At 52.7% G+C, this 25,529-nt stretch overlaps 1 protein-coding gene across 7 annotated transcripts in view; it reads left to right on the top strand.

Annotated features, from left to right (window-relative positions):
- Positions 1-25,529, top strand: part of Src (SRC proto-oncogene, non-receptor tyrosine kinase) — a 47,895-nt gene that overhangs the window by 15,554 nt on the left and 6,812 nt on the right. For 2 of the 7 annotated variants that reach the window (XM_060382929.1, XM_060382930.1), the window contains exons 2-11: positions 291-367; positions 4,984-5,115; positions 17,140-17,309; positions 18,521-18,778; positions 19,849-19,948; positions 20,184-20,201; positions 22,834-22,866; positions 23,573-23,671; positions 23,752-23,855; positions 25,272-25,421. In XM_060382929.1, the coding sequence (XP_060238912.1) occupies positions 18,529-18,778; positions 19,849-19,948; positions 20,184-20,201; positions 22,834-22,866; positions 23,573-23,671; positions 23,752-23,855; positions 25,272-25,421 (754 nt within the window). In that variant the 5' untranslated portion in view covers positions 291-367; positions 4,984-5,115; positions 17,140-17,309; positions 18,521-18,528. The remainder of the gene's footprint in view (positions 1-290; positions 368-4,983; positions 5,116-17,139; positions 17,310-18,520; positions 18,779-19,848; positions 19,949-20,183; positions 20,202-22,833; positions 22,867-23,572; positions 23,672-23,751; positions 23,856-25,271; positions 25,422-25,529) is intronic. The other 5 variants (XM_060382926.1, XM_060382927.1, XM_060382928.1 and 2 more) reach the window with 4 other exon arrangements.

Genomic DNA, 25,529 nt, shown 5'->3' with positions numbered 1-25,529 from the left:
GCTGGTATGCAGTCTCTTCTCCTCCTTCCCAGGGACCTTCCAGGGATGGGTGACTCAAAGACTCCCTTTGCCAGAGACCCCATCCCTACTGTGGGGACCTGGCTTCTCTCCCTGCCCTTCCCTGCCCTGGGTGGGGCTGCCTCTGCAGCAAGCTTGCTTGGCTGCTGGAGCACACTCTGCCCACTCACCCTGGGACAGTCACCTGGTGTCCATAGTAACACTGATCCCTGGTGGAGAACGTGGCTCACTACAGCCTCGTGGAGAGGTCACTGACGAACATCCTTCCGCAGGACAGAATACGGAGGCCGAGAGCGCTGAGTGACCTGTGGAGCCATGACAGGCTGAGCCAGGATCTGAACGAAAGCAGGTAAGCTGGGTATCTGTCCGTTTCTGACTTGGAGTCTCACATAGTCTAGGCTGGCTGCGAACTAACTACGTAGCCTAGTAACTAGGCTAACCTCCTCTGAACGGGTAGGCCAACTCATTGCAAAGCACAAGCTCGCCTCCAGTTGACCGTGTAACCCAGGCTGACTTCCGACTTATTGTTACCGAAACTGGCCTTCAGCTCACTATGTAGCCCAGGCTGGTCTTGAACTTGTGATATAACTCTGCAGTTGTAATTTGGGTAGTGTTAACAGAGTGTCTTTTGGAGAAGAAGTAGGCATGTGTGCTACCCTCCCTGGTTCCCCTTTCTCCTACCAGACTGGAAATGTTCCTGGATTTGAGGCTAAATTATAGAAGTATTAATTTGCCAATCTGTTGGGTGAACACTGATTTTTCAGGATAGCTTAAAAAAAAAATGTCACAGTGATGAGATAAATTCCTGTGAGATTAATCCATTTGAAGCGGTCCATCTCATGGTCTGGACAGAGTTGCTTGGCTCTGTTGACTTAGCGTCATGTTTTCAAGACCTACATTAAAAAAATAAGAGATTTATTTATTTGTTTATTTTATGCACATGGCTGTACCAAGACTTCTTGTCAAATAATATTTCATTGTGTGTTTGTCTGTGTGGGGGTGTGGGGGGGTTGTGGCCCTGTGAGCATATGTGGAGGCTGGAATTTGACATCTTGCTCAATGACTTGCCCATCTTACTTTCTGTGAGAGTATCTCTCACTGAACCTGCACCTCACCGTCCCAGTTAAACTAGGACAGAAAGTCCCCAGGATCTGCCTGTCACCGCCTCCAGTGCTGGGGTGACCGGCACGTGCCGCCGCCATGCCCGGCTTTATATAGTCCTGGACATCTGAACCAGGGGCCTCCTGCTTGTGTAGTAGGCTCTTTACGCATGGAGCCATCTCCCCAGACCCCATACGTAGCTATTTTTAACACATTAAAATGTTTTTGAGGGCTGGTGAAATGGCTCTGTAGGTAAAGATGCTTGCTATCAGGGCTGACAACCTGAGTGTGACCCCTGGAGCCCACATGGTAGAGAGAATGAACTTTTCCAAGTTGTCATTTGTCCTCCTTATGCAAACAGTGGCAGGAGTGACCCCCAAACACACACACACATGCACACATGCACGCACACTCACATACACACTAAATGTAGGCACTAGAGAGATGGCTCAGCGCTTCTGAGCATTTGCTGCTCTTCTAGAGGACCTGGGTTCAATTCCCAGCATTCACACGATGGCTAACAACCATCTCTAACTCTAATTTCAGGAGATCCAACACCCTCTTCTGCCCTCTTTGGGCACAGGGCATGCACATGATACATACACATACATGCAAGAGAAAATGCTCACATCAAATAAATAAATCTCAAAAAATGAAATGTAATGAAACAGTTTTTAAATTGACATAAAAATTGTATGTATTTATAGATAACATGTGATTAATTGATTGGTTGGTTTTGATTGATTCTGTGCTGAGATGGCCTCACTCGTGCTCGGCCATTGCTCTACCCTAATCACAGCCTTAGCCCTTGTGTGTTTTATAAAGGTCAAACCAGAGTGAGCCTGTTTTCTCACACACTCTGTTTCTCTGTGCTCTTTCAGCTTTTGAAATGTGCAGTGTATTGCTACCTATAGGCGTTCAACCGTTCAGTGACAGGCACACGGGGACCTCTTCATCCTATTTAGCTAGAACACCCTGCACACGGATCAGTTTTTCCTTATCCCCTTTTCTCTCTCCTCCTTGGCCTCTGGTAAACTATCCTAGCTTCTAGGATACCAACATTAAAAAGTAAGAGATTTTTGTTTTATGCCTATGGGTGTTTTGTCCGCATGTTTATCTGCATACCAGAAGAAGGCATTGGATCCCATAGAACTACAGTTATAGACTGTTGTGAGCCACTGTGTGGGTGCTGGGAATAAAACTCAGAACTTCTGGTAGAGCAGCCAGTGTCCTTAACTGCTGAGCCGTTTCTCCAGCCCATGATGTCAACGTTTATTTTATTTTAAATATGTGTACATGTGTGTATGTACCTGTGAGTGCAGGTATCTAAGGTGGCCAGAAGAGGGCGTCACTCACCTGGAGCTGGAGTTACAGGTTGTGAGCCACTGCCCTACGGATGCTGGGAACTTGAATTCAGGTCCTCTGCAAGAGCAGCAAATACTCCCAACTGCTGAGCTGTCTCTGCGGCTCCCGATAGCAACCTTTTAAGACTCCACATGTGAGTGAGATCAGGTGGGATGTGTAATTTGATGCCTGGCGTGCTTCACTTCTCACGTCATCCATGTTGGTTCAAATTACAGAGCTTCCTCCTTTCTTTATTCATTGGTTGGTAGACGTTTGGGCTGTTTCTTGGCTATTATAAATACCGCTGTGCTGACTGTGGAAGTTAGCATGTCCCTTTGATGTACTCATTTCATTTTATTTTGAGATGGGGGTGATGTGTGCTGTATTATTAGATCTTGAGAGAAAAATGACAGGGCGGGCAAGCTGAAGACCTCGGGTGCCAGGAGGAGGGAGATGGATAGGAGTAAGGGAAAATCATGGTTCCTGAATAGGAGGTGAGGAATCCAGGTGGGCTCTGTGATGGACATCTGCTGAGCAGCTGCATGGGGTGAGGGGTGATGGGAGGATGTCCGATAGTGCCTGAGTGCCAGGCCAAGGGGGATGGAAGAGGAGAGAGAGAAGCTTAGACTTAGAGTGGAAGTCGGGTGGTGGGTGGGCACAGCGGTGAGCTCTAAGCCTGGTGTTCTTCCCTGGCTGTACCCAGCAGGTGCACATTCTGCTCACACGTTCATTGGTTGGTGGGCCTCAGTGAACGCTGCCGCGTGGGCTGTGGCGTGTGGCTGTATCTTCACTTCTGCTAATGTACCCGGGGGTGGACCTCCTGGATGGCATGCTAAGTCTCTGCTGGACTTTTTAAAGGGAGGCCAGACTGGTTTTCCAAGTGGCTGCATGGCTTGATGCCTCACGGCAGTAGGGGACGGTCCACGTGCCCCATGGTCTCGACAGTGCCTCGTGCTGGCTGCCTTTCTGATGCAGATGTTCCGTGGGTGGGATGCAGCATCTCCCGTGACTGACTTGCCGCTTCTCGTGGGTCCTGGTGATGAGCTTCTATCCATGTCGGCTACATTTTTTTCTTGGGAAAAAAAAGTGCCTTTTGTGTTCTTTGCCCATTTTGAAATTGGATTGTGTTTCTTGTCCATTTGTAATGTTGCACCCTCCAACCCATATATATATTATATTTAGGTTTTTTGAGACAGGGTTTCTCTGTGTAGCCCTGGCTGCCTGGACTCACTTAGTAGACCAGGCTGGCCTCAAACTCACAGAGATCTGCCTGCCTCTGCCTCCCTGAGTGCTGGGATTATAGGCCTGTGCCGCCATATCCAGCAGGATTTTTTTCTTTTTAACTTTCACTTGTGTGTGTGTGTGTGTGTGTGTATGAGTACTGGTTCCCCAGGTGAGAAGAGGTTGGCAGTTCCCTTGGAACTAGAGGCACCGGTTGTAAGCTGCCTGATACGGGACCTGAACCTTGGTCCTCAGCAGGGATAGCCATCTCTCCAGCCTTAGAAGTTTTTTTTTTTTTTTAACCCTTATTTTTGTATATGTATATGTGTCCCCAAATGTCATGGCACAGAGGACAGCTTTGGGGAGTTTGGCCTTCTACCATGTGCATCCTGGGACTTGATCTTTAGACTTGACAGATCTGAGCCATCTTGGTGGTCTAGGCTTCTTTATTTATTTATTATGTCATCTATATACAAATCCCTTGTTGCATGATTTGGGAATATCTTCTTTCCTGTTTTGGGTTGTCTTTTTTTTTTTTTTTTTTGACAGGGATTATCTCAGTTAGGTTTCCTGCTGCTGGGACAAAACACTCTGATGAGAGCAATATAAGGAGAAAGGGCTGTGGGTCATAGTTCATGAGCAGAGTCCATCATGATAGGGGAGTCAAGGTGGCAGGAGCTTGACCCAGCTGAAAACATTGCATCCACAGTCAGGAGGTGAAGAGGGTGGATGAAAGCTGCTGGCCAGCCGGCCCCCAGCCTCCACTCAAACAGTCCAGGATCCCAGCCAAGGGAATGGCTCCACCCTTGGTGGGCATATCTCTGTCTCCCACAGGCCTGGCTCCTGACTGAGTCTAGATTCTGTCTAGTTAACACTAACCAAAACATACCTTACTGTGTAGCCCAGGCTATCCTCTAGTTCATCATCCTTCTGCCTCAGCCTCCCACATGCTGGGATTGCTGTCCTGCTCTACCTCTCTTTGCTTTCTTAAGGTTGTCCCTTTGGAAAGAACATTAAGATTCTAAATTAGTCTAAATAGGAGCTTATTTCCCTTTTGTTGGCTTGGATCCTGAATGCCCTGTATGAGAAATCACTATGCCCCAGGTCATGAATCTTTTGCCTATATTTCCTTATGGTTTTCTGTTTTTTGAGACAAGGTCTCATGTAGCCTAGGCTAGCCTCAGATTTGCTCCATAGCAGAGGCTGAGTCTCCTGCCTCCACTAACTAAGTCCTGGGGTTGCCGGGGCTTCCTGCTGTGCCTAACCTCCCTCATGTATGCTTTTCATTTTGCCCCGTAGGTTCAGGCTCGGGATCCATTTCAGGCCGTTTCTGTGTTTTGCTGGAGGAAGCTGTCAGGCATTCTCCTGTCAATGTGGCTGCCCAGTTGTTGAAAGACTGTGCCGTCACCGCTGAGTTGTCTCGGCGCCCTGGTAATGTCATCTGACTATGAGGGTGTATTTTTTAAAAAAAACTTATTATTATCAATTGTGTGCGTGTCTGTGTGTGTCTGTGTGTCTGCGCACGCATGTGGGCGCGCATGTGTCTGTGTTCATGGCGTGTGCGTCTGTGTGTGTCTGTGCTCATGGTGTATGTGTCTGTGTGCGTGCGTGCTTGCATGTCACGCTGCTCATGTGGAGTCCAGAGAGCAGCTTTGAGTCAGTTCTACTTGTGATCGAGATCAGGTCGTCAGGCTCCTGAAACAGTCGCCTTATCCGCTGAGCCATCAAGTCAGCCTGAAGCTGTGTGTTCCATTGGCCTGTAAGGCTGTGCGTGCCGCAGTCCACACTGTCGTGCTGACCTCAGGTCTACCATATGTTTTGAAACTGAGAAGTGCAACGCCTCAAACTGTGTTTTCTGTTTCAGGATGAATTTTGACAATTCTAGGTATCTTGAATATATCTGTGTGTATATACGATTTTTTTTTTTTTTTTTTAAATACAGGGTGTCTCTGTGTAGCCCTGGCTGTCCTGGAACTCACTCTGTAGACCAGGCTGGCCCTGAACTCACAGATCCACCTGCCTCTGCCTCCCGAGTGCTGGGAGTAAAGGCGTGCATCACCACCGCCTGGCAACTTTCCGTATGTATTTTAAAGTCAGGCTGTCAGGACTCATAGAGGAGTCAGCTGGGCTCTGGCAGGGCTGCCACCTCAGTTGATCAGGTGGGAGTATTGCCAGCTCTCCTGTGTGCATGTGTACACAGGGCGCAGATGTGTATGGGTGTCGGTGTGTGGAGGAGCAGAGGCTCCTTAGTTGGCATTGCTGTCATTTTGAGACAGGCTCTCTCACCGACTTGGGGCCCTCTCGGTAGTAGGCTAGGCTGGTAGGCTAGGCTGCGGTGGGTGAGCTCAGGGAGCTGTCTGCCTCTGTCTCACAGGACTGGGCTTGCACGGTGGGAGCTCCAGCGCAGGTCCTCGTGATTGTGTAGCAAGTGTTTTGTTGGTGGCGCCCCCCCCCCCGTCCTTTCCATCTGACCAGTGTTTGTCCTCGGGACCTGTGAGCAGGGGTTGCTTTCCTTTAATTAGCTCTTCAATTTCTTACAGCAAGTTTGGGGGTTTGGGGAGCTTACGTCTGACCTTTCTTTTGTTGAGTCTCTGATGTTATGGGATATTTTTTTCTTGCCTTCATTTTTGGTTTAATAGTTGCTAGTATATAGAAAATGCATTTCTGGGGAGCCTGAGAGGTGGCTCAGCAGTTAAGAGCACTGGCTGCTCTTCCAAAGGACCTGGGTTTAATTCCCAGCGCCCACATGGCGGCTCACAACTGTCTTTAACTCCAGTTTTAGGGGATATGACACACACACACTCTCTCTCTCACTCACATACACACACAAGCAGGAAGAAAACCAGTGTATGTAATATAAAAATAAATAATGTTATTTTTAAAAATGTATTTCTTTATTTTGTCATGCTGGGGATGAAGCCCATGGCCGTATGCATGTTTGATGAGCATTAAGCTACACCCCGAGCTCAATTAAAAAAGGTTTTAGGGGGCTGGAGAGATGGCTCAGAGGTTAAGAGCACTGGCTGCTCTTCCTAAAGGTTCTGAGTTCAATTCCCAGCAACCCATGGTGGCTCACAACCATTTCTAATGAGATCTGGTGCCCTCTTCTGGCATGGAGGTGTATATGCAGGCAGAACACTAAAAAAAAATTAAAAAAATATTTACAAAATATTTTCCTTTGTGTGTGTACACATATACAGGTGCCATATCATGTAAGTGGAGGTTAGAGGACAACTTTTGGGAATTGCTCTCTCATTCCACCATGTGGGACATGGGGACTGAACTCAGGCTGCCGGGCTGGAGGCACCTTTGCCAGCTGAGCCATCCACCTCACCAGCCCCAGGTTTATATGCTGACCCTGTGAAGTGTGACCTTGCTGAGATTTTAGTTCTGAGTTTTCTCTATATGAGATCATGTCGGCCCAGCATGGTGGCACATGCTGGTAATCCCAGAATTTAGGAGACGGAGGCAGGAGAATCCGTTCAGAGTCAGCCTTGGAGTTCAAAGCCATCTTGGGCTACCTGAGACTCTGTCTCAAAAGAAAACAAATGCGCAAGCAAGCAAGCAAGCAAGCTGATTATGTCACCTGCAAGTAGAGGTAACTTGCCGCCTCCCTTCTCAGCCTGCAGGCTTTGCCTCTGTCTTCCTCAGCCGCGCTGGCTAGAGCCCTAAGTACAGCTTCAAACAGAAGCGCTGCTGGGGACTGCTGGGCTTTCCTGTCTGCCTGTCACCATCAGCACTGGGTGAGCTGTGGCTTTTCTAGGTACTCTCTGTCAGGTGAGGGAGCTCCCGGCTTGTCCCTCCATCTCCCTCCCCCTTTCCTCTCCCTCCTCCTCTCTCACTTTCTCCTCCCGTCCCCCCACTCTCTGAGAGAATCGTGTGATCTTTCGGCCTCTGCCGGGTGGATGCTGGAATCTCAGGTACGGCGCACTCCTTCTGTGTGTGTTTTGTGGTGAGAGGGTGCGAGACAGACATGGGTGTGTTTAGATCACCACGGGTTGAGGTCACCCCGTGATTTTGTTCTGTGGGGGGCTGGGTGTGCTAGTCACTGGTTTTTAGAAATGAGACCAGACGTGTATCCTGGGTTACATGGACTCTTGGCCTGGCGCAGATTCTTTCTATTGTGTCTGGAATCAGTTTGCTTGTTTTTACCTCCGGGTTCTGAGATGTGTGTCTGCCGTTTTCTTATGATGTCTTCCAGGGTCAGGGAGCACTGGCTTCCTGGAGTGAATTGGAGGTGTGTCCTGATGGAGAAGTGGCCTTACCTTTCCCTGAGGATCTGGCCCAATCCACCCCGAAGCCTCCCAGCCTTTTGGCTAAGGTCAAGGGAATTCACCAGTGCAGCTATCTGGGCCTGGGCCCTTTTAAGGGAAGTTTAAAAGTGACTAATTCAGGGCCTGGAGAGATGAATCAGTGGTTAGTAATGCTTGCTGCTCCTCCAGAGGAACTGAATTTGATTTCCATTTCCCGTGTTGGGAGATGCAGGACCATTTGTGACCCCCGCTCCAGGTGAGCGACACCTTCTTTTGGCTTCCAAGCACACATGCAGGCACAGACATACACAAATAAAAAAAAAAAAATTACTGATTTGGGGCCAACAGGGTGGCGCAGAGGATAAAGGCACTTGCTGCCAAGCCTGATGACCTGAGTTCGGTCCCCGGGGCCGGCATGGTAAAAGGAGAGATTTGAATCCCACGAGTTGTCTTCTGACGGGGAACCTTAAGCCTGGGTCTCCCCACCTTTCTAATTTTCACTAAGTAGCTCAGGCTGTCCTCAAGTTCACAATCCTTTTGCCTCAAGCACCTCAGAGTACATGGATTGCAGGTATATGCACGCACCCTGCTCATATTCCTTTTCTTACTTCCTCCCCCCCCCACAGGGTTTCTCTGTGTAGCCTTGGCTGTCCTGAACTCACTTTGCAGAACCAGGCTGGCCTCAGACTCTCAGAGATCTGTCTGCCTCTGTCTCCCGAGTGCTGGGATTACAGGTGTGTGCCACCACGCCTGGTTTATTTTATTTCTTAAAGGGTTTTGGAAAACTGCATTCATTCCAGCCTGAGTTACTTGAGCCTTCTCTCTCTTGTTCAGTAGCTAGTAGAGTTTTATTGTTGAGCTTTCAAAGCACCAGCCTGTTGTTGCCTCTTCCCACCATTTTTCTGAGCTATCTCTCCTATGCCAAGCATTATTGTTATTTCTTTCATTTTGTTCGCTGTGCATTTAGTTTGTTTTGGTGGCGGCGAGTCAGCGTATTGATTTGCGATCTTCCTTTTTGGCAGAGACATTTACACTGCAAGCTCCTCTTAAGACCCTGCTTCCTGTGTCTTGATCTTGCTGTGCTGTGTTTTTATTTTCTTTTCTATGCATTTTCTGATTTTAGTGTTTTCTTCTGTGGTAGTTTTCACCTGTGAGTTCCCCTGATCTCTCTCTGTTATCGATTGATTTCCGTTCCGCCATGGCTGGAAACACACTCTGTGTGATTTCATTTTCTTTAAGTTTATTGAGCCTTGTTTTACAGCACAGCATATGGTCTGACTTGGAGACCGTTCCGGGCACACTTGAGGCGAGTGTGGGTTCTGCTGTTGCTGGGTGCCCAGTGTGGTTCGCTTTGCGTTTTGCAGATGACTCTTGTGGTGCAGAAGGCTCTCTCAGTTTGCTTTTCCTGTGAACTGTCTGTGGGTTTGGTTTTTTTTTTTTTTTTTTTTTTTTTTTAGTCTTGTGTGAGCTCTTTATATATTAAAAAAACCCTCTTGTCTATCATATGAATTGCAGATATTTTTTCTGGTTTAAATTTGTTTAATCAAGCCAGGCAGACTTTTTCTTTTTTCTTTTTCTTTTCTTTTCTTGTCTTGTCTTGTCTTGTCTTGTTTGTCTTGTCTTGTCTTTTCATCTTCTTCTTTTTTTTCTGAGACAGGCTTTCTCTGTGTAGCCTTGGCTGTCCTGGAACTCTGTAGACCAGGCTGGCCTTGAACTCACAGAGATCCAACTGCCTCTGCCTCCCAGAGTGCTGGGATCACAGTCATGCACCCCCACGCCCAGCTTCAGAACTTTTTTCTTAAGAGAGTATCTTTTTGTAGCTCAACATGGCCTTCAACTCACCCTGTTCTTGCCTCAGCCTCTTGAGTGCTGGGTTGACAAGTGTGTGCCTCCATGCCTGGCTACATGTTTTTTATATGGGCTGATTTATCTTCTTTTATAAGGAAACTTAAGTCCCTTTTAAGCAATTACTTATGCTAGGCATGGTGGTGCATGCCACTGATCCCAGCACTCAGGAGGCAGCGGCGGGAGGATCTCTCTAAGTTTGGGGCCAGCCTGGTCTAAATGGCAAGTTTCAGGACAGCCAGGGTTGTAGGGAGAGACTTTGTCTCAAAACAAACAAACAAACAGCAACAAACCTGTCTAGAAAGATGGCCCCGTAGTTAAGAGCACTGGCTGCTCTTCCGGAGGACCTGGCATTAGTTTCCGACACCCACATGGTGACTCACCGCTGCCTGTAGGCCTGTTTCCAGGGACCCAGCGTCCTCTTCTGGCCTCTCTGGGCACAAGGCACAGCAAGGTACATAGTTGTACATGAAAGCAAAGACTTGTATACACAAAATAAAAAATATTTTTTTTATTTTTATTTATTTATTTTTAAAGATTCATTTATTTTATGTAAATGAACACTTTTCATGCACAGCAGAAGGGGGAATCAGATTTTATTACAGATGGTTGTGAGCCGCCATGTGGTTGGTGGGAATTGAACTCAGGTCCTCTGGAAGAACAGCCAATGCTCTTAACTGCTCTCCAGCCCAAAATTAAAAAAATATGTATTTTATAAATCCCATCAGTGTTTGTTTTTTTTTTTTTTTGTTTTTTGTTTTTTTTTTTGTTTTTTTGAGACAGGGTCTCACTCTGTAGCCCTGTAGCCCTGGCTGTCCTGGAACTTACTTTGTAGAACAGGATGACCCTGAACTCAGAGATCCACTTGCCTCTGCCTCCCGAGAGTGCTGGGATTAAAGATGAGCACCACCACCGACCTTTTAGGATTTTGCTTGTTTGCTTGATTTCTGGAGACAGGCCCTCCTTAGGTAGCCCTGGGTGGCCTGGGACACAATAGGTAGCCCAGGTTGGCCTTGCATTACAGATGTATACCTGCCTCTGCCTCTGCTGGCATTAAAGGTGTGCGCCACCATGCTGGCCTCTCGTGAGGGATTTTACAGGGCTGACACTCAGTTTGCGGGTTGTATGGGAATAGTGGCTGTTCATAATGCTAAGCTTTCATTTCAGTTTTTGACACTATTGATGTGTGAATATGTTACTGATTTTTCATGTAACAGCGTAGCTTACTGTTATTGTGTGTAATTCACTTTGCAGGTGATTGTTTTTCAGTATATTCTTTTTTTTTCTTTTTTAAAAGTGTATTTTTGTTTTGTTTTTGTTTTTGAGACAGGGCTTTTCTGTGCAGCCCTGGCTGTCCTGGAACTCACTCTGTAGAGCAGGCTGGCCTTGAACTCCGAGATCAGCCTGCCTCTGCCTGCCAAGTGCCGGGATTTAAGGCGTGCGCCACCCCACCTGATGTAGTTTGTTCTTTTATTATGTGTCTTTGTATGGGTATGTGCACATCATTGCAGGTGCCCACGGAGACCCCCGGAACTGGGGTTACAGGTGTCGGTGGGAATGGGATGTGCGGCCTCTGCAAGAGCGCTCGCTACACACTCTTAACCACTGAATCATCTCTCAGGTCTCCAGAGAGCGTTCTTGTTCTCTCTGGCCTCCATCCATACCATCTACAGAGCACGACTCTGATTTCTCTCCCAGCCCATAACTTGGTGCTTGGTGAGGCATTGGGTGGTCCTTGTCTGATGGTGAGAACAATCAAAAGTGAGGTCAGAGGTCAGGTCTTCCAGAGAAATGATGGTATCAGCAGATAGTTATGGATTCCTGCTGAGCACTTTGCAAACGCCACTACCCTGTGTCTTTCCTGCATCAAGCTCAGTTGAACAGAAACTATCATGCCATTTTGGTTTTTGAGGGGTAAACTGAGGCTTTCAGTCTGTGTGTCTAGGGAAAATTGAGCTGGCATCAGCCCTGGCATTGTAACTCCAGGTCTGTGATCACCCTTTGATGCCTGTGATACCTCAGGCAATGGAGCATGTGCGTGGTGGGCAGGGCCTAGAGGCATGCCTGGAGCCCTTCATTTCTTCTGTTGCCATGGGCCAGGCTGTTCTCTGAACCTGTGCTGTAGGGACAATCAAGAATCCCTGGTGGGCACCCAAGGCCCCTCCAGCCCCTCTTGCACTGCTCTTCTGTTCTCTGTCAGGACAGAATTTATCAGAAACCGATGATTCTCAGGTGACTGTGAGCTCCAGGTGTTGGGCTTAAATCCGTTTGTTTTTAATGTGGTCCTGGGGATGGAATGGCTCATTCGTGTACCAAGCATCCTCGGCTGAATCATACCCCAGCCCGTGCCCATTTGAAAGGTGGGCATCTCAGGGGACACTGTGGCAAGGTCCAGTTAGATGCAGACCCGTGCTGCACTGAGCTGGAGCCCTCATCGTAGGCTTGCCACACCGGCCTCAGCCACCCTGAGAAGAGGAAACAGATCTTCAGGGGAGGAGGACGATATGAACCTGCTAGAGAGGCAGTGCAGAGTCCGGGGGGTGGGGGCTGGGCAGAGGAGGCTAGGCAGTGGGCCCCTTCCCCAGAGCAGATCAGTGGACCCTGGGCCAGCCACTCAGGCCTCAGCACAGGGGAATTGTGGGGTACCCTTGAATGTTCTTAGGTACTCAGTGGTCCTGGGTCGCTTGCCTAGTGAGCACAAGACCTCGGCTCCACCCCCGGCCCTGTAGATGATAATTATTATGAGAAAGTAACATCCAGAGGTCACCTGATACAGGACATAAACAAAAGGAGATTTTCCTTTTCCGCTCCTGCCCCTTGTCGGATGACACGCTGTGAAGACTCGGGGGTTCTCCCAAACTTTCTCTAAGCCTTGAGCATGTGCACAACTGCGTGTGCACACGTACACACACACACACACACGCACACACACGCGCACACACACACAAAGCAGTCATACCCCCAAAGCAGTGGTTACTGTTTGCCATGGGCAATACAGGCAACCCCTCACCCACACTGTGGGGTCACTGGTGAGAGTGACCCCACTTTCCAGGAAAGCCAGGCACCACGATGCCAGTGGAGGTGGTATCTGCCAGCAAGGAGGCCATCATCTTTCTCTCTTTCTCTTTGCTTTGCTAGCGAGGCAGGAGCATCTTTCCAAACTGTACTGAGCTCCGGTGCTGGCCGGTGTCCTCGGGATAGGTGGGCTGTTGTTTGTTTGGACCCCGCTGATGGACACTCACATCTTACTGGTTTTCTGGGGAGAGCCATTAGGCTGTGTGATTTGCAGAGATACCTCTCTGGCTTTAGGGTGGGCATGAGGGGACACCGTGGCTGTGTCTTTGAGGATGGCAGGTCCCTGGCTTAAGGGATGGTGCTGGGAGGAGACAGGTTGCATTGGTGGAAGATTCTGGAGCTTCCTCAGGGTTCCAGCAGCAGCTAGACAAGGCTCACCCAGAGCCAGTGCGCTGCAAGCATTTGGTGACAGGCTGAGCTGTGCAGGGGCTGGGACAGGGTTAGGGCGATGCTGGGTTGGGCAGGACCTGGTCTATTGGTGCTGGGGTGTGGAAACCCTTGCTGGCTTGGAATCCATCAGGAGCCTGTGGTCAGGCACCCAGCCCAGGGGAAAGGGCCACCTTCCTTTTGGGACCTCAGTTCACATCCTGTACTGCTTCCCTTTGGCCCTCAAGGACCTATCTCTACTTCATACGTTGCAAGTGGTGGAAGAGATAGGGTCCCCTCAAATAGGTGACTCATGGTGATGGGGTAGATGTCACATCCCTACTCCGGGGAGCCTGAAAGGAGAGACACTCTCCAAAGGGAGCCCCAACCTCACCATGTATGTCCCCCCTAATACTGCTAAAGGCCTTGTTGGTGCACTTCCCAACTACTGATGTCCTGAGAGGCCCCCAGTTCCCACCAGACCCCTCAAGCAGCCCTCATTCCTGCTTGCCCCATGTATCTCTTGCTGCCACCACCCTGTCTTAACTCGAATGCTGTGTGACTTTAGGCAAGTGTTTCCACTTCTCTGTGCCTGGGCCTCCCCCTCAGTGAACTAAGGATGCTATTTATCCTCACATTCTAGATGCTTGTGAGGATTCAGTGTTTGCAAAGAGCTTGAAGCAGGGCCTAGCTTCTCCAGGGTTTGAACGGGATCACCCAGCGGTCCTCGGTTTCTGTAAAGTGACCCTCTCGGTGACTAAGCGGGGTGTAGCTTTGTATGGCTGTGTTCGGTCTTCTATTTACCTTGCAAAAGTTTTCAGAACAGCTGGCAGCAGCCTGTCTGCCATGGATGCTGCTCAGAGAGGGAGCCTGGCGTCCAAGGAGCTTGGTCCGTGGCTCTCCCATAGTCCACTTGGGCTGGTTACCATCCTTAGGGGCCAGTACAGGCCCTCCCTGTGTTTCAGAGTGCATCTCTCATCCATTTCCAGTGGTCCCAAGCTGTAGACCTGTGCACAGGAGTCCCACACTGTCACCTGCAGCAGCCTGAAGCTGCAGAAAAGAATTTCAGGATGAGTTGGTATAAAGCAGAGTTGAGTTTATTAAGAAAAGAATTTAAGGCAGCTGGAGAGCTGGCTCAGCAGTTAGAGCCCTGGCCACTCTTCCAGAGGACCTGGGTTCAATTCCCAGCACCTCCATGGCAGCTCACAACTGCCTGTAACTCCAGTTCTGGGGGATCCCAAACCCTCACACAGAAATACATGCACACAAAACACCAGTGCACATAAAAATATCCTCTAAAAGAAAAGAACGCAGGGCTGAGGAGGGGACTCCATCAGCAGAATGCTTGTCTCACATGCGAAGGCCCTGGGCTCCATCTCCAGCGTGGATAGACAGGACTTGGCAGTGTGTACCTGGCACTTGGGAAGTGTAGGCAGGAGGATCAGGAGGCTGTCCTCAGCTACTTAGCAAGTTCAGGGTCAGCCTGGGCTGTGTGGAAGCGTGTGTGGAAAAGAGAAGGTGAAGAAGCAACTGTGGAAGGTCCTCATGCCAGTGTGTGGGACCCCCCATGTATGCTGCGTGCGCGTGCACATGTGTGCACACACAGACGTGGACATAGAAGTTAATAGACAGAGAGGTGCATCTGAAAAGGGCAGCCCCCTCCCCCAGTCCCTTCGCTGTCTCTGTCTGTAGGATTTTGGAATTACGCTGCTCAAATGATTCCTAAGGGACCCTGCCTCCTTTGTCTTCCCTTTACTTTGCCAGCCTCCACTCTCCTTCCTTTTGAGGTAAGGTCTCACTTACCATGTAGCTCTGGTTGGCCTTGAACTCACTGTGTAGACCAGGCTAGCTTTGAACTCACAGAGATCTGCCTGTCTCTGCCTCCTGAGTGCTGGGATTAAAGGCTTGTGCCACTATGCCCGGCCTCCTTTTTGTCTTAAAAAGAAAAGGATTATTATTTATGTGTTCATGTGTGTGCACAGGTATGTGTGTGTAGGTGACTGTCTCTTTGTGCTTGGAGGACAGAAGAGGGCTTTGGATCCCTCCATCCCAGAGTTTCAGGCATTTGCTGGATGCCAGACTTGTCACGTGGGTGCGGGGATCTGAACCTGATTAACCGCTGAGCCAGCTTTCTAGCCCAGTTCCCTCCCAGGTGACATTCTAGGGCAGCTCTGGGCACCCGGGGAAGGATTACAGTGATGGTGAGACCATGGCCCAAAGGGGTGAAACGAGGGCCCGAGGCTATAAACGGGGTTTGGAGATGCCTGGCAGGTGGCAGGTTTAGCTGGAAAAGGAGAAAGGGCACACCCGAAGGTCATGTAATCTTGGGCCTTAACCATGGTTCATTACTAGTTCGGTATTTCTTTGTTATTGTGTGTGTGTAATATGTGTGAGTATGTGCACACGCATGTCATAGCACGTGTATAGAAGTCAAAAGACAACTCGTGGGAGTCGGGTCCCTCCTCCCTGTGGTTGTCAGGCTTCACGGGTTGAGCCAGCTCGCTGGTCCTGCTTCAGTCCTTATTTGAAATACCCTACATAGAAGGAAATTTACCTGTGTCGCCAGGCTTCCCTGCTTGTGCCGGAAGTAATAACTCTTGACTGGAGAGGGCCTCGCACAGTTTGGGTAAGGGTCCCTTTCCTTTCCCACAATCTCTTCATTTCCTCTGTCCGCCCTCGGTCCATCTGTTTGCGGCCCACTCCGGGGCTGGCTCCTGACCTTGCTGCCTTTTCAGACACCTGATGTGTGTCTAAGGAGCATTAACCACAGACCCCTTCCACAGACAGGTCCTATCCCACCCCAGCCAGCAAAATGGCACCCGTGGCCCAGATCTCCCTGGCTGGCCTCCACTTTGTTTGTTTGTTTGTTTATTTATTTATTTTTCTTTACTTTACTTGTACTGGGGAGGGGCTATATCCTCAGGTTCCAGGGGTGGTTCCTCCTCTCTTCAGGCACCTCTGCCAGGAGCCCATTGATTCCCTCCAGTGAAAGGGGACACGCACTGCATTGCTGTGTTCATTCTGAAGAAAGCTCCTGCTTGCTATCAGATAACGCGTATATTGTAAATAGAGTTTATTTAAAAACCTGTCTTTATAGGTGGTTGTTTCTCTGAGTCCTTCTGTGGCAGCTAGGACCTGATGTCCAGGACCTGAACAGCTGCATGGGGTGGAGTGGGTGGACTGGGCTATAGCCTCTGGCAAGCCAGGCTGTGGGGAAATCCATTGGTCGGCACACCCCTCAGGACACTGAGTTTGTGAGTGCTGATGGACACTGCGACCTGGAGGGAATGGGTTGCCATGGAAACAGGCCTTCCCTGGCTGCCCACTGCTGGCCTGGCCCAAAGGAGTCCCCGGTGATCCCTTGGTCCCCTGGTGTCTCTCCAGTCCCTACATTCTCTAAGCCTGGACATCAACCAATCCCAGTATGCACCTCCACAGCTCTGAGGGTGAAGGACTGGCTGCTGTGCCCAGGTCCCCGTGGGCTAGGTGCCACAGAGCTGGGCTTGAAACAGGACAGTGAAGGAGGCTTGTTTTCGTCAAAGTTCTTTGAGGAGGTCTGGACTGTGCCCAGGTCCCCTGTGTCCCAGGAGATTTCGCCACCCCTCTTGGTGGTGCATTCAGAACACAAGGCAGTGAGCACCCATGTGCAGGGTAGCCCCCCGCCCCCGCTATGGCCCTGCAGCTCTGTCACATAGGGGGAAGAAATGGCATAGGGAATGATGTCCACCAGTGTCCTGGAGAGCTGAGGCCGGAACTGGGAGTTGGGAGTTGGCTGTCAGAGCCTTCCTAACCACTGTGCCATCCACCTTTCTCTCTCTCCTAGGCTCTTTGGAAGGGCCAAAGGGCATTTTGGCAGGGAGAGGCTTCTGATGACCCTCAGAGTGAGCTCTAAGTTTCCATGTTCACATCCCCACAGAGGCCCTGCAGATGCGGACGTTGAAGCCTAGAGAAGGGGAGCAACTTGCCTAGAGACACACAGCAGGAGAGGTGGAACAGCCTCTCGGCCAAGACCCTGCTACAGCTGGTGTTTGTGTCAGGCCCCCAGACTGTCCCCAGATCCACTGCGGTAGCCCTGCTGCCTACTAGGTGAGTGGGGGTGAGAGGGCAGAGCCCCCGGCCCAGCTTCCTGGGTTGGGCACGGATGTGCAGGAGGGTACCCTGGCCTTGGGGTGCCGTGTAGCCACCAGCTTCATTCCCTCCATGTGTCCTGGTCCCACGACCTCCCAACCTTTTGGGCTTCATCTTTGAACTCAGATTTCCGTCATCACTCATCATTCATTTGGCTGTTTACCTCACTCTCTGCACACCAGGGAGCAGTTATAGGAATCAAAAGAAGAGAGGGGTTAAGGTGACCTTTTCACATGCCCCTCTGACCTCAGTTTTGATCAAAGGGTTATCAGGGTCACCAAGAACAATGAAGAGATTGCCAAGGACTTGTTCAAAGGAGTTTTCAAGTCTGACCGAGAACTCTGACATTTATACGTAGCTATGAAGATGGAGATATTTAAAATCATGTTTTCCTTAAAAAAAAAAAAGTTGCATATAACCAACGGGGTGCAGTAGTCAGGGGCTCATGAAAGGTTTTGGGGACCCCCTCCTAAAGGACATGACTTGAAACATTTTTGTTGCATGTGTTTATTTGTTCTATGTGCTTACGGGGAGGTGTGTGTGAGCCATGGCATGTCTGAAGGCCTGGGAACAGCTTGCAGGACCATTTTCCTCACCCCTCTTTCCATCATGGGGGTCCCGGGGATTGAACCGGGGTCAACAGGGATTGTGGCAGATGCCTTCACCTGCTTAACCATCTCCCCAACCCAAAAGTGACTTTTGAGCTGGGAGTTGAAGGAGACTGATTTGTGCCTGTCAAGGTGTCTGGGAACTGTTTGCAAAGGTCTGTGGCTGGCAGGCCCGGCCATCCCTTCTTCAAGCCACAGAGTATGCTGCCTCGATGAACACATTTACCACCTTCCCTTGTCAGTCATGTAGTCATTCATCAAAACTTAAGTGAGCCCCTCCTGTGTGCTGGGGACACAGATGTGACTCAGTTTCCCTGCCCATGAAAGGCTGAAACTGCCTTTGAAGAGCGGTGGTCAGGGCTTTGGACTGGCGTGTCTCTTACCCTTAGCTGGGTCCTAAGGTGCCAACAACCCGCCCGTTTTATAGGTCAAGTTGTGAGGCTAGCTAGGCCTCCCCGGGTGGCTAGTGCCCTTCTCAGAACCCTGAGGCCAGCTGAGTGGGTGGGCGTCTTGTCTGCTCTCAGAGGCTCTCCTCTACCTCAGGGTCTTGTGTCGCCCCAGCCAGGACCATGGGCAGCAACAAAAGCAAGCCCAAGGATGCCAGCCAGCGGCGCCGCAGCCTGGAGCCCGCGGAGAACGTGCACGGGCCGGGGGGCGCCTTCCCAGCCTCACAGACACCGAGCAAGCCCGCCTCCGCCGACGCCCACCGCGGGCCCAGCGCCGCCTTCGTGCCCCCCGCGGCCGCCGAGCCCAAGCTCTTTGGAGGCTTCAACTCCTCGGACACTGTCACCTCCCCGCAGAGAGCGGGGCCTCTGGCAGGTCGGCCCTCCCGCTCGCTGTGTGTCCCCGGGCTGGGGACACCCTCTCTGGGTTCTGAGGACTTGGTTTCCCGGAGGCTGCGAGGTGGGGAAGGGACTCATAAGCTGGAAAGCGGGGCTTCTGCCGCCTTGGGGCTGCCAGGTTCAGAACATCACGGGTTCCGAAGAAGGGGCTGAAGGGGGACCCTGGGGTCCGCTGGGAGGGGCCGCCCCGACCGCCTCGCTGCCGGTCCCCGCCCAGCCTTTGTTCCCGGCTCCGCGGAGCGACGGCCCGAGTGCGCCCCTGCGCCCTCTGCTGGCGCTCTGGGGTGCGGCAGCCCGGCCGCCGGGGGCTGAGCCGGGTGACTCACTCTCTGCCAGCTGCCTGCACGGCTCCACACCCACTCGTGCAAATCCCACGCTCTGACGGAGCCACACTCGCGGCTGCAGCCCACAGGGGCAAATCCCACCCAGACCCAGCCGTATGTGCCCACGTTGATTGACTGGAGACACCATCAAAATGCTCCCAGTTCACTAAGCGGTTCATTGTGTTCCTAGAGGCGCCATCTAGGCCAGGCACCCCACACCCCCCAGGGCAGCACACACAAGATGCAGGTGTGCGTACAGCCTCGCAGCCTCGGGTGGGACTGTGCACCTGCTTGCACAGGGGATGCAGACACGGGCTAGGGTACGCAGCCTCACGTCCCCCCACAGGCTCTTGGTTGTGGTGAGACCACCGGGTAGGCTGCCCACCTCCTCCTGGTGCAGCCACACACCCACTGGGTCATTTGAGAAGCATTTGTGGAGCCTTGGGCAACGAACAGTGGGCTGCAAGAGCCCAGGGAGCAGCTGTGGGTGAGGAGAGGCTGAGGGGAAGGGCCCTGCAGCCTGGCCCAGATACCTAGAGCTGCTAGGTGCGCGCGCTTCTGCTTGTGTGCAGACAAGGCGCCCCTGGCCTGCAGCCCAGCAGGGAGCCACAGGCCCTTGCTCCTTCCGGTGCCCAGTGTGACTTCTTAGGGCCAGGCTGGCGAGGAAGGCGGTCTCCCACTCCGTCTCCTGCGGGGTTCTGACACCTCCTATCCTGCTCTGCAGGTGGGGTGACCACCTTTGTGGCCCTCTATGACTATGAGTCACGGACAGAGACCGACCTGTCCTTCAAGAAAGGGGAGCGGCTGCAGATTGTCAACAACACGTGAGTGGCACTGCGGGGGGTGGGCACCGCACTGGGAGCGTGGGCCCCTCTATGCCCAGAGCTGCCGGCAGAGGGCGGTGTAGAGCTCACTGGGCCGCTTCTGCCCTTGGTGGGAGGTGGCCCTTCCTAAACCCCGACGGTCTCCTCCCTTGTCCCGGGCCCTGCCTCTTGTCCCGGGCCCTGCCTTCGCACCTCAGCCTCTCCCTCTTTCTGCTTCTCTCTCGCTGGCCCTTAGGAGGAAGGTGGATGTCAGGTGTGTACCGAGGCCAGGTGGAGGGGGATGCTTCGCTGAGGCTGGGGACTGCTCTGTGCATGTGCTTCCCTCACCGCTCTTGTGTGGTCTCCAAGCCCTTTCCTATCCCTTTAGCTTATCCTGCATCTCACCCGTTTGAGCCAACCCTTCATCTTCTCCCCACACCTTCCTGTTAGCTCACCTCCCTCTTCTGGTTTGTGATTCCACATTGAGTGCCAGCTACATGCAGGACCCAGTGTATTCTGGAGGCCGGGGAGGGAGGCAATGTGGTGGGAAAGTGGGCTACCCCAGGCCAGGCCAGGGGCGGGCAGAGGCAGGCTGGGGTCCCTGCAAGATGGGCCCGGGAGAAGGGGCTGTCCTTATCAGGCTGCGCATCCCAGGCAGGACAGTGAGCCGCTGCAGGTAAGGGTGGAGGGTAACAGCCCTGGGAGGGGGCTTGATGGTTGGAGGTGTGTGCCGGGCTATGGGGGCCTTTCCTTGGGGCAGGTAAGGCTTGGGGACTTTGATCTGGGCTGTTCTGAAAGGTAGAGAGGAGCTTATCACAGAGTGCTCCCAGGGCCTGGCTAAGGAGGCAAGCTTTCCACATCCCTGGGGGTGTTTCCCTGCCTGTGCCTCCCGTCCTGGTGTGTGCTACTCTGTCTGCTCCAAATATGCCTTCTCTTGTATCCCCCTGGTGAACTCCTATCCATATCTCAAGATCCAGGGTGGAACTGCCCTCTGTGTGAGGCAAAAGCAAGCAGGTGCCATGCGCTGTGCCAGTCATTCTCACCCATACCCCCTTCATCTCGTTATCTCTGATCCCTGGGCCAGCAGTAATGGTGGAGGGGCTGGCTCTGCTTTGTGAGTGAGGAAACTGAGGCTCAGAGTTGTGAAGGCCCTTGTCCAAGGTCACATGGCTACAGAATAGCAAGCCCAAGAAGGAACCTGGGCCTTTGCTCTTCCCTTTCCTAGACTGCCACCCTGGGGAAGCAGCCTTCCCATCAGAGAGGCCAGCTGCTCTTTCCCTCCTAATGGATGTCCCTGAGTCCCCATGTCCCCAGATGTTGGTGGCATTGGGATGAGCAGGAGGAGGAGGAGCAGTATGACAGCTGTAATCGCTGTTACTGTGGCAACGAGAGGAGAGTTGACCTGTCCAAGGTAACACAGCTGATAGAGGCAGAGCTGAGTGGGCAGTGCCCACAGTCCTAGGGTGGCCACCTACCCTGTTGGAAGGCAGGAAAGGCTTGGGGACTTGGACTGTGTCTCTTACCCCGGGGTCACAGAGCAGCCCCGACTCCTTCGGGGTTTTTTCTGTGCACTGACATTTGACCTTCTGGGAGCCAGTAAGGGAGCCCAGCCTTCAGATCTGGGGGCCCAGTTTGGTACTGCTCTGCCCATTTTCTTGTGGAGGAAAGCCCCAAACAGGCCGGTGAACCTCCACCCTCACCCCTCAGGCTCCTGTGGGCTGATGTCAGGCTGCTTTGCTCACTCTGGAGTCTGGCCACCTTATTCTGTGGGCCCCGTTCTGGGACAGCCTGTCTCCTGCCTTTCTTTCTCTCCCCCTCTTGGCCCTGAGCTTCTGGGCTGCTGCATTTGGCCGTGGACATCAGGGGTCCTTGATTTCAGCTTTTCTTTGCCATTGACTGTGTTATGTAGCTTTGGGCAAATCATGGATGCTTTGGGTTGAAAGATTTTAGAGTGCTTTGGGCAAATCCTCTCCTACTCCATGTCTCAGTTTCCCCAACTCTATCAAGAAAACACTGGTCTCTCTTGCTGGAGTGACTGGGTCTTTGTGTTGGGGGTCTTGCCTTCTTCCTTGTTGGGTGACCTTGGGGGTCAAATCAGAGAGGAAAATGTGTGTATTCCAAGTGAGGGTGGAGCTTTGGCGCATGGGTACTGCCAGTGTGTCTGTCCCTCACGGCTCCAGTTGCACTGTGCACATTCATCTAGAAGGGACCCCTGTGGCCCAGCGTTAGCAGGGTCTGATGATGGCCAGGCCTCCAGCTGGTCCTTCGAGCATCTCCAGCTCCGCTTGCTCCTGGGTTCAGTGTTTCCATCTGTAAAGCTGGGCAAAGATGAGCTCAGACATCTAGTGCATTCAGGCTGGGGCTCTGTCCCAGATGAGGCCAGGGCCTTTCTGTCTCTGGACCAGGGTGGGGATGCTGTGTGTCTTCTCAGGGTCAAGGGAGGGCCAAGGTCACCAGCTGACTAATTTGACTCCCTTCTTGCCTACTCCCCTCCCCCAAGCCTTGCGTGGAGATGAGCCTTTGGTCCTTTGAGCATTCGAGCCTCATGGTACCCACAGGGAGGCACCTGGCCTGGCTGTGTGACCTTGCACAGAGCCCTTTGCTTCTCTGGCCTCAGTCTTCCCATCTGTACAGGGAGTGTGGAAAGGGCTGACCCTAGCTCCCAGCCCCTATCCCCTGATCTTCCCTCCAACCTCCAGCCTTCTCCTTGGCCCCTTTGGTTGCTTTGGATGTGAGGCCTCTGGCTGCCCCCTTGGCCCTTTCCCAGTGTCCCCAGCACTGCCTGGCTCTCGCTCTCTCCCTTGACCCCCTGCCACGGCCTCTCACCACACCCCCATCTTTGCCTCTTCTCTCCTGTCGGGCTCTCGCTTGCTCCTCCCTCCTCTGTCTCTGGACCCCTGCTCCAGCCAGACCTGGTTCACATTCAGATGGCTGCAAAGGTACTTCTGCCCCTCCCCCTCCTGCCCTCCTCCCTCTTCCTTCCTCCTTCCTCCCCCTCTTCCTTGGGTAGTTAGTGCCGAGGGCCCTGGGCTCTGAGGCTGGGCCACTGTATCCCCATGACTCCCTGTGTGACTTTGGGCATGGCCCAGTTGTCCCTGGCTTCACCTTCCCCACGGACAGGGGACAGGGGTAGGCTGCAGGAGGAGGCCTGTCATTTTTTAGTTAAGGACCTTTAGGGTGAGCTGTGATCTGGGACGGGCAAGTACTGCTTGTGTTAAGGTGTAGGTAGGCCTGGACTGTTGCCGGGCCCCAGAAGGGCCAGCCTTGTCTCCATTGGGCATTAGGGCTCTCAAGGATTGGGGAGACTTGGAAGGTCTAATCTGGCATCTATCTCATGTAAACCCTGCTTCTCCCTTCTCCTCCCCACTCTCTTCCAAGGCAGCCCTTGGCACCTGCAGGCCGCTCCGCACTCCTGGACAGTGCCCCTGGGCTCAGTCCTTGGGCAGAGGGGGCTGAGTTCTGCTGAGGTTTTGGGTGGCAACCCTCTGGGTCAGTGTGCCAGTTCCAGGCCAGTTCCTGCTGGCTTGCTGTGGACACAGGCTGGCCCAGCTTCCCTGGCTGCGGAGCCTGGCCATGCACCTGGGGAGGCTGGGGTTGCTGACCCTGCTCCCCGATGACATTCTCTGCTCCCTCCCACCTGTGCAGAGAGGGAGATTGGTGGCTGGCACACTCGCTGAGCACAGGACAGACCGGGTACATCCCCAGCAACTATGTGGCGCCCTCCGACTCCATCCAGGCTGAGGAGTGAGTATGCTGTCCGGCTATGGTCAGCTGCCGCTGCCACCACCAGCCCAGGGTCCCTGACTTGTTCCTTCCCCCGCCAGGTGGTACTTCGGCAAGATCACAAGACGGGAATCGGAGCGGCTACTGCTCAATGCTGAGAACCCAAGAGGGACCTTCCTCGTGAGGGAAAGTGAGACCACAAAAGGTATGCCTGAGCACGTCCGTGGCCAGCAGAACTCAGCTTGGAGGGTATTGTTTGAGCTGGAGCTTGCAGAGTGAATACACAGGTACACGGGATGGGGAGGGAAGAGCCCTTCGGTGGAGGAGATAGCAGGAACTGAAGTGACCTGGTACTTGAGGACTGCGTGGCCTAGAGGCGGTGGTCAGGGCACACGAGCTGAGGCCTTCCTTTCTGGCCTCAGTTTCTCACATGGGGAGTGGGTGCAGGTTCTCAGGAGCCCCGAGGATCACATAGCCGTGGATTTGTTCCCAGGATAGGTACAGATGCAGTGGGCCCCTCTGTTTCCCTTTCCTCTTTCCCAGGGGCCTGGCCTGGCCTTGCCCTTCCCCCACAGACTGTCTCTGCTCTGTTTCTGCCCCTTCTCCTAGCCCATCACCATGGCAACCAAGCTAGGCTGCTTCCTGTGGGCCTGGGGCTCAGCGGGAGATGAAAAAGTGCTTGCACCCCGCCATGTGCGCTGTGCCCAGTACACAGTCACGGCTCTGTGTGTGTGTGTGTGTGTGTGTGTGTGTGTGTGTGCTGTTGGGGGTGGTTGGCTAGTGCTGCCAGGAGTGAAATGTGTGGTCCTGCTTCCTGAGGCTTGGGGCCCACTGTGATGTGGGCAGATGTGAACATGTGGCCACTGGATATCAGTAAGCTGCCGTGTGTACAGGTGGTCCCACCTGGCCACGGCCCTCAGCCCGTGTCTTCTGTGTGAACACGATGTGGGCAGTCGGTAGAAAACATGGCTTCCCAGTGTTGCTTTGAGACAGGCCAGGATGGGTCTCAGGCCCAGCCCTGCCTGACTCACTCATAGGTTACCAGAAGGTCGTCATGTTTACCCAACGGGGTCCAGTGGGTGGTGGGGAGGCAGAGCCTCTGTTCAGAGCTGCCCATTACCTGCTAGATCCGTGGGGACTGTGCCCCACCTCTCCCTGATGCTACTCTAGGTGCCCCTGGCTCTGTTTAACAAAGGTTAAACAGGACGTTCCCAGCTGCGGTTTGTCTAGGCTCCAGGGAGGCCGGACCCGCAGGCCACACTCCGTGCACCTCCTGCCCGGGACTACTGTGGCAGGGTTAGCACTCACATGCCCCACATAGCCAGCCACACTGCTCCCGTGTGCTCAGCTCATCTCCAGGAAGCAGAACAAGAAGACAGGAGTGGGCAGAGAGGGCAGCAGCCAGCATTTATGAGGTGCTTGCTGAATACTGCGTGCACCCTCACGGCAGTCTCAGGCCCATGGAGGATGATTGGAGGGGTCTCCGCCATGGGGGGTGGGTGTGTGTGCCTTGCCTGGCTGTGTCTACACGGCTGCTGAAAGAGGGTGGACTGAACTCACTTTCTCCAGCAAGGGGCACACCAGCAGGGTGCCATGGAGGTTTCCTCCTACCTGCCCACAGGTGCCTACTGCCTCTCTGTGTCCGACTTCGACAATGCCAAGGGCCTCAACGTGAAACACTACAAGATCCGGAAACTGGACAGCGGCGGCTTCTACATCACCTCCCGCACCCAGTTCAACAGCCTGCAGCAGCTCGTGGCTTACTACTCCAGTGAGTGTCCCCTGGAGGAGTGGGGACTCACTGGCTGCCCCCCCAGGAGGGGAGTGGGGTGCCCAGGGTGTGCCTCCTCTGCCCTGGGGTGTCTCTCCCCTCTCTCCC

Source organism: Meriones unguiculatus, chromosome 4, assembly GCF_030254825.1.
Source record: "Meriones unguiculatus strain TT.TT164.6M chromosome 4, Bangor_MerUng_6.1, whole genome shotgun sequence".
Classification (NCBI taxonomy): Eukaryota; Metazoa; Chordata; class Mammalia; order Rodentia; family Muridae; genus Meriones; species Meriones unguiculatus.
Note: the sequence above shows the minus strand (reverse complement) of the source record. Positions and strands in the feature narration are given on the sequence as shown.